The 18,347-nt window shown below is 37.7% G+C and overlaps 1 protein-coding gene across 1 annotated transcript; it reads right to left on the bottom strand.

Annotated features, from left to right (window-relative positions):
• Positions 1 to 15,602: 15,602 nt before the first annotated feature.
• Smp_164800 (26S proteasome regulatory subunit S3, putative) lies at positions 15,603 to 17,690 on the bottom strand (the record flags this gene model as incomplete). Its single annotated transcript, XM_018792649.1, has 8 exons — positions 15,603 to 15,698; positions 16,787 to 16,876; positions 16,913 to 17,017; positions 17,055 to 17,129; positions 17,161 to 17,303; positions 17,334 to 17,446; positions 17,479 to 17,608; positions 17,639 to 17,690. 8 exons carry the CDS (start codon positions 17,688 to 17,690, stop codon positions 15,603 to 15,605), a joined length of 804 nt encoding a protein of 267 aa, XP_018644315.1.
• Between the last annotated feature and the right edge of the window lie 657 nt (positions 17,691 to 18,347).

Here is an 18,347-nt window from a genome sequence, read left to right on the forward strand (position 1 = left end):
TCAAGTTGGAGCCTACTTAGAACTGTTAAATAAACTGAGAAACTATAGTAGCGTTTGTCAGGGCTATCCACTTTTTTAATGTAGACAGACAAGGCAATTTTATTTAGTGAAACGAGTGCCTGAAAACGGAGACTTTTGAACCCACTGTGTGACAATGCACAAATGTTTGTGATGGACGTGGCTTTCTTCGTTTACTGAACTATTGCGAACTGGTTTTTGGTTATGGCGTAATTTATTTATTTATTTAAACACATAAATATCAGTGCAAAGGGGCACCAGATACATATGCGTCACACAAATCTCATTTGATTTGTGTGAGGGCTGTGATACTGCCTGGGTGCCCGAACCAAAGCAGGGGTTATAGCGTAAGCAACATTCTAGTCTCTCGACTGTTCGCTCTACGGTTGTAAACAAAGAAGAGTATATATGATCATCGGTATTTTCGAAGTGAAACTGAATTTTAGCGTCGCGTACAACATAGAAATCTCAAGTTGTCTGTTGAGGTTGTAAACATTCAACATTCATTTACTGTTCTGAAGTTTAGTGTTAGCTAGCGTACATTTGTCTAATTGGTGGGAATGACGTTCAATTTTGCAGTTGTATCAGAAACCTATGACACTAGTGCCTATCACTAAATCCGGTCGAACTTTTGTTTCCCAAATAGTTTTTTTATTAATAGCGCTGACTTAGCTGATACTCCACAACTTTGCAGACCACTTGATTTCATCTAGTCTTTTGTAATGCCTAATATCACAAGATCTGAACAACTCGAAATTGACATTGGTTTAGGAGTTAAATCTGAAACTGAAAGTCCATCATATCACATAATGACTGGCTTGATTATACATAAACTTACTTTTTCCTGAAGAATTCGAAGCATTTTGATCGAGTCATACTGCTCGGGGTCATCGAGGAAATGAACAGTCCCACTTTGTTGATCGATGTTTGCAAAAATAGCTTTTGACTTAATCTGATATGGGATGCATCAATAAAAATAGACAATTTGTCATTATTTTAAAACGTGTAAATATTGACGATATGTTCTAAATATTTCCATAAACTAACAGTTTTATTTAAATACAAAAACTGATTGTTTTTCACTCTTATCATAAACCCGCACATGAATGTAAATGGGATCTCCACCCAAAGTGCCAGACATTTTTGTTAAACAAACTACTGTTTTGATTCCTGAACATTGTGAGCACTACAAAATCTTTTGTCACATATACAATTTGACTACGTAAATTAAATTCTGGTTCGTTAGGATAAACCTCTTGCTAGTCCACTTTCCGGAAAAGTAGGTACAAATAGGAAAACAATGCTTTTTACGTTGTGCTTTGTTATGGAAGTACAATCGAAAACTCATGAAGATTTTGAGGTATGTCTAGTGCTTAACGACGAATCGTACTACTACTATAAACTACTTCAGTGAAAACAATTGTAGAACACACATGGGAATCTTTAATATTCGAAAAACAATCGTCGGTGTTTCCTGTGATCACCGATTTACGATCAAGCCTGTTAAATAGGCACCTTATCAAACCCCGTTTGTATCGCACAGGGCAATAACTATAATAACTAATGTATTGACCTGTCCATGTTGCGCTAATATATCACATAGTTTTGATAATCTTTGTCTTCTTATTATACTATCGAAACCGTCAATGTGTCATTTAGGTGCCTTAAATATAAATAAGCTATAGAACAAAATTCACGCTTCCGTAGCGTCACTTAGTATAAAAAAAAATATTTTTTATACGAAAGCTGTGATTATTGATAGTCGAAGTGCTTAGGCGTTCGTGATGTGACATAGTAATCTGGAATCCGATAATCTGTATATAAATGATACTTTCAAAAGTGAAAAATCGACTTTTTTCGAATAGGGGAAACTTTATTTCAATCTAAAACTGAAAAGCAATGAAGACCTGAACATTAAAGAATGCTCGAACACCATTAGATTACGCTCTACTTGTTTTACGTTACTTACGTGAGCTTAGTTCTGAATGAACACGATTTAGTAATTAAATTTTTAGACAAGCCTGCATAATAATAATTATTGTTACTACTGATGTGGTTATTCTGAAATTGTACTTACCATATCTAAAATCTGTTTCTCCGCTTCTTGGGTTCCAGAAAGTTTTATACGCATGGCAACATCGGTCAGGGATAGTGTCATAAAAGTCTACCAATTGGATGAATCAAAAAAGATGGTTCCTATTATTTTCAAGTAAGAAGGGACTATAAAAAAAACTAAAACCCTAAAAGACGGCTGTTAGCGGGAAATAGATTTGGTCAATAAAGCACGTCTTGTGCAAGATTGTGTTGGGGCATGCTGATTAGCAATGTCAGCCAGTAGTTAGGTTTTAAACCAACTGGGTAGTGATCACCTTCATCTGTAGTAGGTAATATTGTGTTTAAAATTCAAACAATACTATTTCACTAAGCATAACAAACAATAATAAGGGAGCATTCTTACTATATTACAGTTACCTACTAAAAATGTCTTTCAAATTTTCAGCAGTTCAGGGGGGCAACATTTATATTCTCCGAAAATTTATGAAGAAAAATGTGAAACAACATGCAAGACCATGAATCTGCATCGAGTGTGTAAAACATCAAATACGTCTAGTTAATGTAACTGAATGTGCACATAAATTTAACCTACTTTTGTTAAGCTCTGGATACGAAATTTTCCATGACACTTTATTACTTGTTTAACAAGTCCGAAGTTGAAATCCTATCGTAAAAAGAAAAATAATGTTAACTTTAAAAATAGAGGTATGTAAAACAAACACTACATTCTAGGTGTTTCTAATAAAAAAAACTCAATACCAATAATAATAAGTAGAAAATTTCTTGACACAATGTATTAAAGATAGAGAAATTGAACACAGAACATAGGTCCACTTAAATTTCGGGACTACTAGAATAAGTAGTAGTAGTTTTGAGCCTAATGTACGAAAAAATAATTTTCAGATTTGTCCAATACTCCCTTCAATGATCGCGAACGGCCCAGCACTCGAATAAGGAATAAGACCATGCGCGCGAATGAATGTGTTCTTTTGAATTCAAAATAACGCGCACAGTAATTTTCAAGATAATCATCATTATATACAAACATATCAACGAGTTACCTACATTCTCTACTTGCGTTAACTAGTTCATATCTGACAAATACACTACTGATTTACGACCTTACATGGAAAGATAATAACCTATCATTGTGCAAGAAACTATAACATCGAGGCGAAACCATCGCAGTAACAACACAAATTTAAAAAAATGGGAGTTCATTAGAAGGCTATTCCTAAAAATAATAAGTTCAACACTTCGAATCTCTCACAGCGAAATCCGATCACACTGAATCTTTCTCATACACGAATATATATCGCAATTTTGACTGGATTACAAGAACCCTTAATGTCACGAATTAAATGACGAGTATTCGGTATTAGAACATAATTTCACGATTTTATATTGGGATCATTCCAGTAACATAAATTGAAGCGGTGGCTCAGCGGTTAGGAGTTTGAGCCTTTAAGTAGCAGTTTCGAACCTACTTTGATTTGGGTCCACTGTTAGTATTACTAGTGTCTAGAGTTTCAATGTAATTCAAAGCCAATTATATAGATCTGTACTACGTATATGAGTCAATAAATAATACAAAGTGCTGTGATTTGAATTCATTTGATAATCAGATGGCGTCAACCAAATTGTGTTTCAGAACTTAAAGTAATTTAATTGACTATCTCATTGTGAATGGTAGTCCAAAACATTCAAATAAATATGACGATATTTATGTTACAAATATCCACGTGCATTTCAACTGTACTTTATTCTCATTCGATACTAGTGTACCCAGTGGTTCTCTTTTTATCGTATGGAATGATTTTGATTCATCCGGTTGGAGCTTTTTTACATTTATTTATCAAAAAGCCTTTATCGGCTTTCCCTCCAAATCCAGTTTTCTTCAAATATGTGAGAATATATCAGATTTGTAAACAAGCCCCTCTCTTAAGTTTTAATGAATGCACAATTCGTGTTTCGCCCGAAGTATTTTGAAAACTTGAAAAGTACATCTTGTAAAAGTTCTTATATGTAGAAACTATTTAGAGTTTGCAAGTTTGAAACAGATTGATGACGGCACTCAACTAGATATTTATGTCTTAAACAGGTTTTCTACAGGTCAAGGATCTGATGTTATGTTTCCTATTTCTTCAAGCTCCAGGAGGGTTTCGCCCCAAGGTTCCCTGAAGATGTTTTAAAATGCTTAATGTATCACGATGTTTCTGACCCGATAACATTCATAACCTTGTTCTTAAGAAGTCCGCCATAGTCTATTCTCAGAACAATTTAGTTTTAATAAACTAAGAACATACGACCTCATCAAACTGAGAATTATAATCATCAGACAAAATTAATATTATGGTTGGGGAATAGGTGCACGATTCAACGACAAGATAAGATAAACAAAGAAAAAAAAAACATCAAACACGAATTTTATATAAATTAGTGGACACTAATTATTAATCAGGAAAATTCTGTTGAGTCAAAGGGATAACTCTTGCGATTAACTTGAATAGTTAGAAAGTACTATCTCTTCTGGTTTCTTATGTGTACTTTGTTCTTTGCTAAACGTTTACATTATTTATACGTGAAAGACTGGCAGTTTACATGTGTATGAAAACTTACAGCTGTAAATAATTCTCGATGAAGATCAACAAAATTAGTTAAGTCCTCAGGATTGTTAGATCGAAATGCTGTTGCTAGTTCTAAATATGGCTGACAGTAGCACTGAAATAGGAAGAAATTTTAAAAAATTGATAACGTAGCAATTGCTTTTGCGAATTAGGCAAGGATGAATTTGTGTACAAGACCAAAACTTACGAATATGAAACAAAAAGATCACTAATAAATCATGTTCTGATTATTATGTCAACACTATATGGATTACTAAACGGTTTATAATAACCAAAACGGTTAACGATACTCATGAGCTTTTTTAGATATGATATCATCATCAACACAACATTATCTCTATGAAACTTATGACCACGTTGGAGGTATTTGGACAACTAAGCCATATGATATATTTTTCCACACTAATTTCCCTTTACTTTGTTATTAGTTTGAAAATCATGTCATTACTAAATCTCCAAAGTCCTACAGTAATATGAGCATGACAGTGACATTTAAAATTTAAACACTATTTATCGTTGAAATCTCACCAAATTTGGTGATTAGTTAGGGAAATAAATACTGGGAAGTTTGTTAGATTTCACTTTAAAATTCCCAGTGAGAAATAGTATTTTCAAGGTAAACATTTCGACTAGAAAAGTTGGTCAAAAAACATGATGGCCAGTAATACCGAACACAACAAATAAATGACGATCCCTAAGAGAACTAAACAACAGAGCTTAACTGAAGGCTGAAAATTCTGCGAAAGCGTAACATCATCTGAATGAAATAGACATAAGATAGATGGAGATTCGAAGAGTAATGTAGGATACTAGGTTACCACTCTTAGCAATACACAAGATTTTCGAAGAAAAAACAGGACTGATTTAGGTGTATCCAATGATATTGTGTCTGGATCAATGCAAATTATGGAAAACCAATCCACAACAAGAATAATGTTCACCTATGAGGATTGAATTATGCCTTGGAAACAAAACCGGAATTTCAGAATCCCCACAATATAGGATACTGATTTAAATTCAGTTTGCTGTTTTTACAATCTTTTTATAAAGCCAAACGGAGAATATCTAAGATCCTCAACAAGTGATCGATTGGGTTTTATTTTAAACGCCCAACAATCCAACTGAATCATTCTCAAGTGCTCTGTAACTTCACTCCACTAGGTGTCAGCAAACATTGTAGTCATTTTATAGGTATGCATTTTACTCATCATCTACTCATTGGTAATAAATACCATCATTTCATTTTAGTTGTTTTTATAAGTATACTTATCTATTCTTATGTCAATTACAATAATTTGTCCCAAAGATGAATTTAGTCTTAAGTAAGAAATCACACTTGTTTACATAAAAGGTTTGCACAAATTCCGTCTTTAAATTTTACAGGAAGTATACGAATATGATAATCCCAAGTGGAAAGAAATTTCTTTTTTTTTGTAAGCTGGAATGGACGAAAGTCAAGATAAAAACAAAGGGAGTACTTAGATTTAATTTGAAATTTTTAACATTCATTCTTAAAAACTCCTGAAGGTTCAACATCATAGACTGGTGAATAGATTTTCTACATTTACTCAACTGGAAACTGAACATAAATAAACTTTCATGATAATTCAGTCGATCATAAGCAACAGAATTTAACACAAACGTGCGTTAGCCCACGCTAGTGTACTATATTGTCCCAATGAAATGAAGTTAACCAGCAAAATTGCAAGAGTCGCAATACTAGCAGTGCCACAAATAATGAGAAAGTCTAGATACAAGACAGTACGATCCAAAAGAAGAAACAAATTCTGATTTTAAAAAGGGCATGAAAAATTAAGAAGCTTGAGAGTTACGCGGTGATGAGTGAAGGCATCTCTGTCACTGTAACCAGCTTTGAGCTACGAAATTCAACGTCTCCAAACCCTGACCACCTATCACGTGTACCGTAACCGGATTAGTCTGAACCTACTAATATGGCTTAGCATAACAGTCAGTAACTTGATGGATTGATGTTATTTCTAGGTTTAGCCGCCCACAGCTCCCTTTTCACTTACTCCTACTCCAGCTACTATTGTACATTAAATTAGGCGGTGGTTGAGCATACGTAATACATACCCGAACCACCTTGGAAGATGAGGATTTAAAATATTACCAACCAACTTGCCATCTTTCCCAAGAGACCTGAGTTTAACTTCACAATTACGCATTCGACGGTCTCAAAATACGCGAGCAATGCCTTGAAGACGCCTATAATCAAATACTAGTAACCTACGAATTTCCCACACTTCTAAAAACGAGGTTTCAAAGCTGTGACAGACCAAATCACTGTTCAGTATACTCGTACTTGAGGCGGCAGTCGAATGCTGTCATCAGGTTGAGGACAATATTACAACTGGTGATCGGTGTGTGTGCTCTAAAACTTTACAAAATGTAATAATCTTATCAATTTATCTATCCTGGTTTCTCATGTTTTGCTTACCTCCTTAGATACATGCAAGTGAACGGTTACGGAAGATAACATTTTTGACACTTTACTGATCAAACTGATTCCTTTGTAGTTATCACATTAAGGTTTTAGTCCTTTCTCATAAACCCGGACGATCAACGAAGCACACCAGTCTGATAGGATTACGTTCAGCTTCCAAACTGTAGCTCGTACGTCAGTCAACTGAAATGATGAAACTAGACAAACGTCCTTACATATACTAGGAAATAACCAGTTAGATGTGTCGGCTCTCCTCAGTTACAAATTATTTATGACTCTGTTAGCCTCGATAAGATTGGAGTCACTTCTGTCGATTTTGTTTGGAAATAGAGAGTAGCTAGACAGTTGTCGAAGGTCAATTAAGATCCTCCTTAAAGTTAAGCAAGTCTGCTACCTAAGCAACACTGATCGAACCTCCCTGTTCTCTCTCCACCATGGCTGCTACCTTGACGTGATTGTCGGTATTGTCTATTGTGATGACTTAAACGAGCTGTGTTGGCTGGAACACATGTTCCCTTAGGTCCTGTCATGCCAGGCAGGTTTGTTGGAGAACGTTGAGATTAATAGCAGCAGATTAGGATCCAGGTGCGAGGTCGTGCTGCTGACTATAGAGCGTTGTGACAGTAGTATGGTGTTGCTCTTTGACAATCAGCATCTGCAACAGTTCTATCTTCTTACAACAAAAGGAAGAGGTTAGAAAAGGTCAACCCTAAAAATATCACATCTCGATTTACTCCACAAATTTTCATCTCCGACAATAGGGCGTTCTGAAGTGCGGATCTAACTCACTAAACGTTGTTCGCGAGTGGCCTGAAGTAGTTGTTCCCTGTGCTCTACGGTCACGCTCACGAGTAGCTAAGATCACCACAGAACTGGATTCTTTATTAGGTCCCACAAGAAGAAATATCCTTCTATGGTGTGGGCAGCTGGGAAGTGACGACCACCCTCAAATCTCCAAGAGCAGCCGAAATCATTTTTTTTCACGGTTAAATCCTCTCCACTCTTCAGTCAGTCAGTCAACGACAACGTAGGACCAGGCACATTTATGCATCGGTCCAAGTTGCCATACCTCGTTAGCACAACAAGATCAACACCGAATTCATAGAAGTAATTAATTTAGTGGTGGTAATATAAAAGAAAGTTTGTATATAAGGATATAGTACAGGAAGAAAGACAGATATGAAGCAATTTTAATCTCACGACTTAAGGGAAGACAGAGAGTGTATACACCTGCGCCATTGTGATCGATTCTGAGCCATGTCACACAGAGTCTCCAACCATTGGTTACGATAGTCACGCGGACCCCAACCAGGTAGTCTGCATCTACCAACATGGCTCAGACTAGAAGTTAGTGACTTCAAGCACTGATGCCATGTTTGGGTTTGGCCGCCCCTAACTCTCTTCCAACCATACCCAATACTAGTCAACACTGCGCGTCGTGGTAACCGTTGTTCAGGCATAAGTAACACGTGGCCCAACCATCTCAGTCGATGAAGATTCATGATTTCATCAACTGATTTACAACCATTCCTTAATACCTTGCGTCTAACCTCACTATTACTTACCCGGTTATCCCAGAAGATGCGAGCAATATTTCTAAGGCATCTGTGGTCAAATACTAGTAACCTACAAGTATCTTCTACTCTTAATGGCCATGTCTCGCAGCCGTAAAGTAGAACAGAGCGAACTGCTGCGCAGTATACTCGTCCCTTAATTGATAGACGGATATCTCGTCTTCGCCATAGGTGACGTAAGTTGGCAAAAGCCAAACGAGCTTTTCGAATCCGTGCTGAGATTTCGTCAGACACCAACCCATTAGGGCTGATCAGACTTCCAAGATAAGTGAAGTTGTCCACGCGTTCGACTACTTCACTCCCTATCCTTAGTTCAGGTGTTGACGCAGGCCAGTCCTGGAGTAACAATTTACATTTGCATGGGGAGAAACGCATCCCAAACATCCTGGCATTATTACTCAGTTCTAACAGAAGACTCTGCATTTTGTCAGCGTCTTCACTAAACAGGACTATGTCATCTGCGTATTCTAAGTCGATAAGTGAACCTCCTAGTAGAAGATTAATTCCTGAAAATTCAGTCGACGAGAGTGTTATTTCCAGCAACAGGTCTATAATGAAGTTAAACAAAAATGGGGATAGTGGACAGCCTTGACGGACACCACTTGAGGTTGTAAAATCATATGACAGTTCGCCATAAGCTCTCACTCGACTGGTAGTGTTCGAGTAAAGAGCCTTCACAAGGTTTATGTACTTCTCAGGTACACCTTTTAATGACAGACACTGCCACAGAACCTCTCGGTCTACAGAGTCAAATGCTGCTTTCAAGTCAAGAAAAACTATCATTGTCGGACGCCAATAAACATGTCTGTGCTCTAAAACTTGACGAATGGTGAATATGTGGTTGATATAGCCACGACCAGGTCTGAAGCCAGACTGATTTTCTCGTGTTTGCAGTTCACGAGTCTTAATTAGGCGCCCGATAATTATTGAGGCTAGTATTTTAGATGCTATGTTAGTCAGACTAATCCCTCTATGGCTATCACAGGATGATTTTGGCCCCTTCTTATATATTGGGGCAATCAGAGATTGTGACCAGTCAGATGGGATTACGTCCAACTCCCAGATTTTAGCCAGAATATTAGTCAACCTAATCGCTAAAATTGGACCACCATATTTAAAGACATCTGGACCAGCTGCTCTTCCTCGTTTCAGATTAGTTATAGCCTTTTGAACTTCAAGTAGGGTCGAGGGGCCTACTTCAATGTTCCATTCAGGTTTTCTGGGAATAGTGGGTAGTTGTGCAGTAGCTGAAGGCCAGCTCAACTGCTCCTTAAAGTGTTCCGCCCATCGTTCTAAACGTTTCGGTTGAGAGCAGATAGGGGTTCCGTCTTTTTCCGAGATTGTCTCACTTACACTTGACTTCTTAGTCCCGGTTTCTTTTATTAGTCTGAATAGTTGCCTGGTGTTGCCTACAGTCGCTGCCTTTTCCATCTCTTTTGCTTTCGTCGCCCACCACTGCTCACGATCGTTCCTCAGACTTTTAGTTAACCTAGATCTAATTTGTTTACGCTCTTCGTCGTGTTCGGAGCCTGATAGGATGAGTTTACGCGAATCCATCAGTGAAATAGACTTAGAAGAAATCCAGTGGGTTTTCGTAACCCCTTGGTTCAAATCACTAACGGATGTCGCTGTTGTTTTGACAGCTGTTTGTATGTCTTTCCAAGCAGCATCTGGGTCAGTCTCGTTTACAGAACTGCCTAGATGTGAACTCAGTTGTTTCTGGAATTCGCATTTGGCTTTCTCGTCCGCCAGTTCAATCCTAATGGGTCTTCTTAGTGTACTTTTCCTGCGTCCATTGAGGCGCAGACAAATGCGCGCTCGTATTAAAGTGTGATCAGAGTCTAAACAAGTATTCCAATACGAGCGACAATCTTCTATTGAGCCTCTCCAACGATGACTGATGACAATATGGTCTATTTGAGTCCATCGTTGGTTTGGTGCAGGTGGTCGCCATGTTAGACGATGTCTCTCCTTATGCTTAAAATTAGTGCTTGCTAAAAATAAACGATTGTCTGAGCATAGTTGCAACAGACGATCACCATTATCGGTTCGTTGAGCCGGAATACTAAAATACCCACCTAAATGTCTTTCTGTTTGATTTAAGCTGCCTACCTGGGCATTAAAGTCACCCGCTACGACTACTATGTCTGAGCGCTTAGCTTTCTGAAGAAGCTCAGAGAGCTTTCTGTAAAAGTCATCTTTCACTTCATCATGGCTGCAGTCAGTGGGAGCGTAGGCAGAAACGACGAAAAGGCAACGACGTGTGTCCCTATCCTTCCGAGTTCTTACGGAGCCATTTAGCCGGACAGCACACAGGCGACTGTTAACGGGGATCCATTCTAGTAGTGCCTGTTCTGTCCTTGTACTTAGTGCTATGCCTACACCTGCAAGTCCACGAGAACTAGCCATAGGGTCGCCAGATACACGGAGAGTGTACTTCGTTGGCTGTCCATTTTGGCGAGGTGAGGTCAAGTGAATGACCACACTAGGATCCTGTATGCGTGTTTCGGAGACACAGCATACATCAATCGTACGAGATTCTAGGGTTTTAGCTAAGGAGGCCTGTTGACCGATTTGACTTAGGGTACGTACGTTGAAGGCTCCAATGTATAGTTTGGAGCGAGGTTTTAGTAGACCTGGGACAGCGTTTCGCGCACTAGAATCGTTGGCCATGGTGACACTTGAGGAGGAAACCGGAACAGGAAGTTTAGTGTTGAAAGTCAAGGTAGAAGGAATAGTAGGAATTGAAGAAGGAGATTGATTATGAATACAGTGGTCTTGAGTGCTGTTAGAGGTATGAGGGCAGTTATCACTTCCCGGTTGCCCACACCGTGGAAGAGTTCTTCTAGGGGTACCTGAAAAGGAAATTGGGTTAGAAGTGGTCTTAATGACCTGAGAGCATGACCGCAGTGCCCAAGGGACAACTGCTTGAGGTCGGTCACACACGAAGTTTTTGTGGGGGATTTTTGACGTGTTAGCTCCGTTCTTCAAAGGACCTTACCGCCGGAGACGGATATCCGTGGGATAAGGCGAAGTGTGCATTTTTAGGGTCGACCTTTTCTAACCCCACCCCTCCTTGTGGGAAGGCAGCATCGCTGTCATGCTGGTTGTCTGAAGGAAACACCTTACTGCCGTCACACCTCCGTACAGTCAGCAGTACGACTTCGCCTTCGGACCTTGGGATTGCTGCTTTTAGTCTCACCGCTCTTCAAACGACCTGTCTGGCATGGTAGGACCTTGAGGAACGATTGTTCCAGCCAGTAAAGCTCGATTGAATCATCACGATAGGCAAGCCCGACCACCACGTCAAGGTAGCAGCAACGGTCGGGGAACTCTCTCCACTCTTAATATTTCCCCTGTCTCCACAACCGTTCTCTCATATCTTTATCACCACGCGCCACCAACGCTAATGATCTGAGTTCACATAATGTTATTCCTGGTCCCATGGGACCACGCTCCATACTATATGTTGGAGCTTTCAATGCTCGAAACTTTTGTCAGATAGGACAACAGGCTTTTTTACCTGGGACTCTAAAATCTTGCTCTATCGATGTGTATTGCTTCCCCAAAACGCGCATATGAAATCCACGTACAGCCATTTATTTAACCTCACCTAGTCGGTGGAAAGAACCAGGGTGATTTACCGTCCGTGTATCCCGTTAGATAGCCTTTTGTGTCTTGTCCAGCAACTCACTTACGCCTGTTATACCTCACTGAGGAGCATAGGCCGTCCGCCAAAGTAACAGTAAAAACTCGGGAAGATTTGGACACGCTCCCACTGATTGCAACTCAGATGAGGTAAATATAATTTATAAAGAAAGCTTTCCAACCTCTTTCAAAAAGCTAAGCGCTCAGAAGCAGTAACATTAGCAGGTGATTTCAATGCCTTTGTACGTAGTCTAAACCAAACTGAAAAGCAGTCAAGTGAATCTTACGATGTTGGGGCCCAGAGGATAGATCATGGAGACCGTTTGTTGCAGCTGTGCTCAGATGACATTGTGGACTGAGTTTGCATCACATTTTTCGGAAATAATTTCAGTAACTCATGATTACTTATTTGTGATTTTGAACAATTGTCCAGTCTTACTTATCGCAACTGCTATTTTAATGTTTTATCCGATTGTTGCCTGTCGTCACACACAATCCTTGTGTAGACTTTTTGTCAGCCTGTCTTCAAAATGAAATTGATTTTTGTAGTTCACCGGATATCCTCGTGTTTATTAACCTTTGGTCATGCTCGTTAACAGATGTCGTGACTAAAAATTATGCCAGCTTATATCAGGATGAACATCATCTACATAGTTGACTAAATTTTTATTGAATCGTACCCCGAACCTATTTATTGACCTTTTCATTTTTGGACTTGACTTAAAGAAGGCTTGTGTTTGCATTTATCATCCATCCAGTAAGTGCAGACAAACACGAGCCAGTGATAGACTGTGTGTGGAATCTAGACATATGATCTAAAAGTAGAGACAAACCTCCATTAAGTCTCTTGAAAAACGAATGATAACGATATGGTTTTTTTGTGTTCATCGTTATCTTGAATTAGGAGATCATCAGCTTACAGTTAGTTCTTGTTATAAATAACTCGTTGTCCAAGAATAAATGAAGCGACTGGTCACTTTGATTTGCTCACTGGACTGAAAAATCAAAAGACCTATCTAAGTGTTCTTTATGTCCATTTAGCTTATCTACTCAGGCGTTAAAATTGGCAGTTAAGAATACAATACCTGAGGAGTTGGCTTTCTGGAGGTCGGAAATATTTAGAAAGAACTTTAACTCTATGTAAGATGCAGTCGGCGATGGCATAGGCAGAAATGATGAAGAGGTGTTTTATGAACTCAAACGCTTGTAGCAGATGAGGAATAATTCGAAGTCAGAATATAGTTTATAACAGAAATAGAAATATACTAAGAAATAAGGAGATTTAGTTACGAACAAGATTAGCTCAAGTGTCGTCGGAGGTATGTGGGCAGTTATCAGTTTCAGGTTTCCCAGGCTACTTAAGTATGTTTATTCACGAGATACGTGGAAAGAAAACTGGGTCAATAGTCGTCTGTCTTGAGAACTTAGAGGGCGACCGTAGAATCTAAGAGAGGGCTCCTTGAGGCAAGTCACATGCAGCTTTGTGAGTTTTTGATCCAATACCGTCGTACTTTCAAGCTTTGCCCCTGAAGAAGGATATAGGTGGGACGATATGAGGTCTGCTTTTTATAACCGTCTTGTTTTGTTGTTGAAGGGCAGTGTTGATGGAGGTGCTGGTTATCTAAGAAGAAAATCTTACTATCATCAAATAGCAGTACTGTCAACAATATGACTTCATCTACGGATAATAGGTATGTTGCTTTTAGTCTTACCGCTTCCCATCGATCTTGGAATGGATCAATTGTTCTAACTACTACTATAGCTCAATTGAGTCATCACGATAGCCAACTAGTATATAACTGGAGTCTAGAAGCAATTTGGTTTATCGTTGGATTAATGTCAGCGATCGCCTGTTCAATGTTTGTCCTTACTTTGGGAGTTAATAATGACTATGAATAAGTGGCTATATGAACGAAAACGCATAAATACAATCGACATCAATTACGTGAGATTTCAAAGATACCCATGCAAATGTGTTTCCGTTTATCAAGACCTATTTGCTTGTGATTCCATATCGCCTGCTGATATGACAGCATCTATTAGAATAAGACTGAATGCTTTCAGGAATAATCATCCCTGACTTTGATGAAACTCTTCTCAGTAGTTGGAGAACTGTAGAGATAAACAATGGGACCATGGTGAGTAACTGTACTTTCAAAAACATATCTAATATTTTGTAATTTCTTGACCTGTACAGGTTTGTATCATGAACTCAGTCTACAATACACTCCCATAAAATTTGTGATGAATCGGTGAACCATGTTAACAAATAAGTGAACTCGAGAATTTGACTGAAAATTTATAAATTATTTACCATTGGACTGATTTGCTCCAATCAGGTATATTAATTCATTCTATCAAAAATAAACCTGTTAGAAGGTTCGTTGACCCCGATCAAACAGATGCTACGGTTCTATTAGGCAATGAGACAGATTAAATGTTGTCTTCAGAACAACTTAAGTGAGAACTTAATATTGTTCTTATGTGTTATCCACCTGTCAGGTGTAGAATAGATGCCTGAGAGGGATCTCAACTAGGGTAGTCTTGTGACTTTATCGACAGAAAGATTTCAGGGGAGCGTACTTCTTTTAATGGTTTTCCCAAACGAATTTACCATGTTACTGAAACCTGCACTCGAAATTAAGACCGTGTATTACTATTTATGGTGAATTTCGATGCTTATTTTGCGCTTATTTATCTACTCAACCATATAAGTCTAGTATTTAATAATCAGTAATTATTTAAATGTTAAAAGATCGAAGCGAGGTTGCTTCTGAAAACTATGACTGAAAAAATAGGATGCACTTTGCACCTGTTAAAGAAAAAGGAAAGACCTTAGGACTGCTATGAAAACGGAATAATTTTTGTAGCAGTTAAACACAATTATCATCGTAATACGCTGAGATGTATAAACATGTCTGTGAAGAATCACACGCTAAATAGAAAAGCTTGGTATATATATATGGGTACTGGTTTAAGATGTTACTTAATTCCGGTAAAGAAACGAGCAAACAGATCAAAAGTGAGCGCCTTAATTAATTAATGATGAGAACCTGCCATTATTAGTGAATGTCACAAATTTAACTCCAACAGTGTTCGCATACAATGGACTCATTAAGTTAGTAATTTTAACAATATATGCAGAGCTTCAGGCAAAGAAATAATCGCAGACATATTGTTTTATATACAGCGTTGAGTTTATATTCATATTGATGGTTAATGATAAAATTGAGAGATTAGAACCAACACACTCACTTTCCAAGGCCTTGGAGACATGAAATATGCAGCCGGAGTTTCAAGGACCGTACTGAACTAGAAGTATTGAAAGTATTAGAAATATGAAAAGGCTCACTAAAAACTAATGGCAATAAGATATAGCAAACTATAAGTACAATTCGGTTCGAATAGTTTAGAAACTTATCGAAAACTAAGATCAACCACGTGACAGAAAACAAGACCTAAAGATTTATTATCAAGCGGTTTCATGGAAAAACTGATCGCCTATTTTCAACAAAATACACCAAAGGGGTGATTACTAGTAACTGAGGACCATTATTCATACGTGTGATTGCTGTGAAATATGTAGTTTGCACTCTTCATGTTTAACACTAATCGTCATGTTTTTTGACATCACTCATATTGCATAATATAATATCAACAGTAGTATGTTGGCCCGTTTATCAGAGACAAGTCTTTTTATTCAGCTTTAGGCCTTACTTTGTATGGTAATGTTAGTGATAATAGCCAGATGATCACTTATAAGTAGGGATAATATATTTGATAGTCCCTGTATTTGAACTCATGTCCACCAACTTTATTTCGGGGAGCCGGCTAGTATCATTGGTCAACTCACCGTGTCCCAGAAGGCTGAGTAAACAAACGTTCGGACGATATACTAATCGGACTTTAAATCTAGTCAATATATTTTTATTCGTACTACTGACGTGGCTTAGTAAATAAAGAGACAATAGGGTTTAAGATGAACTTTTTGATACAGAACCAATGAGTATCGAACTAACAATATGGTACTTGAAAATTCCATAAGTAAATCTCTCCTATTCGTTGGTAAAAAGCCCTCTACGGGGAATTCCCGGTAAAAAAAACTGGTCTCAATTTAGCTGACCAGTATTCACAAATACTGTGCCATTTGTATGTTGGTATCCGGATAGATTTCTAAGTATTCGTAACTATAATAACCAAGAAGAATAGCTACTGGTACAAACTTAAAACAAACTATTGTATTCGCAACGATAATCAAGAAGAACAGTTACTGGTACAAACTTAAAATAAACTGTTGTATTCGCCAGGTGAATTGTGGCTTATGTGCTATTAAGTTAGCTGGAATGTATACAATAATCACCGTTATGTGATTAAAAGTACGACAAAACGGAATAACTCACTTTCCCATGTAATATCAAGGAGATTAATATTATCTTTTTTGCAGCTTCAATCAGAATACAGCTTGATGATACGGCAGGGATAATTAAACACTAAAATTATATGCTTTAAATGAACAGGAAATTTACCAATTCAAAAAAGTGTAGGCTTCTTTCCCAATTCTTTACTGCGCCATAAATCATTCCTCCATAGTAAAAGTATAGGAGATAATCTTTAGCTTCAAGGGCTGTACTCTACATGAACTGGTTATCACAAACGTGCAAAACATACGCTTTTATCAATTTCTAAAATATTAATATCGAGAATTGAAAGAGTGGGACTAAACATTCTAGCAGCTAATCCAAGCTGCACACCATGTACATACATTAGCATTTACCTGGCATAGATCACAGTGTAGTGGAGTAAGATACCCCGGACATTTCTGAAGTTTGTGAATAGCAGTGACCATACAACTGATTCCCTTGTGTGGAATCCCCATATTAATCAGGCAGTTCGTAAATTCATGTGAAATTACACGAACTAGATATTAGTTACAAACAAGATACCTACCATAAGATGGAATTTTTTGCAAAGACTCTGAGTTACAAAGATTGAAAAGGTTTTGAGTTTGGATTACTAGCCACTCTTTATCAACAACTGACTGTGAAATATATTTGGCATGTCTGCTGTAAGTGTGAAATAGTTGACAACTAACATTACAGCTGCATGTAAAATTCCGAATTTAGCAATATCAAAGTCATCCAAAATAAAGTCTAGTGAGTGGACATTACGAATCAGAAATTCTTGAGACTTTTCTACAAGTTCACATAATGCATTTGCAGATCCTACAACATAAAATGATTAATAAAGCTCACCTGCAGTTTTGTTGACTGCGGAAGAAAAGTTGCTTAATGATCCGGACACCATTAGACAGATATCGCGAAGGAAATGACGTCTATAGAATATAAACGTAAATTGCTTTTGAGACGGGGTTGTAGGTAAAATGACATTGTGTTAAATAACTAATACATTTACTGTACAATCAAATACTTTATGTTGTTTAAATCTGTAATAACAACACAACACAATTTCATATTGCATACTCCAAATTCGAGTTTCTGCTTGTATCTTGTCAAATTTTTAAACCTACTGGGATTAGTTGCATTTCGTTAAATTATTTCAAATCCACAAATATTTGTCAGGAATTTTAGGAATGATAATAATCAAATAGGCAAGCAAAAAACATAACTATTGTTTCATAACTACCAGCTTGAACTAACAATCTAATACAGTCATTAATATCCAGTTACTCATAGGTGAAGTATAACGTGGGATGTATTAGCGTCCGTTCAAGTCACCACACCACATCAACACAGAGAGATGAGATAATTAGGATGTATAACACAGCAGTATAGGCATCAGGCATGGAAAAAAAGAGATCAAACACAGATGGGCTGAAAAGGAATGAATTTTTGAAATAACAGATAAAAACAATTTCAAAACTCAAGATTTAAGGGAAGATCAAAAATGAAAGCATCTCTGTCACTGTAACCAGCTTTGAGCTACGAAATTCAACGTCTCCAA

The sequence above is a fragment of the Schistosoma mansoni genome (assembly GCF_000237925.1).
Source record: "Schistosoma mansoni, WGS project CABG00000000 data, supercontig 0234, strain Puerto Rico, whole genome shotgun sequence".
NCBI classification, from domain to species: Eukaryota; Metazoa; Platyhelminthes; class Trematoda; order Strigeidida; family Schistosomatidae; genus Schistosoma; species Schistosoma mansoni.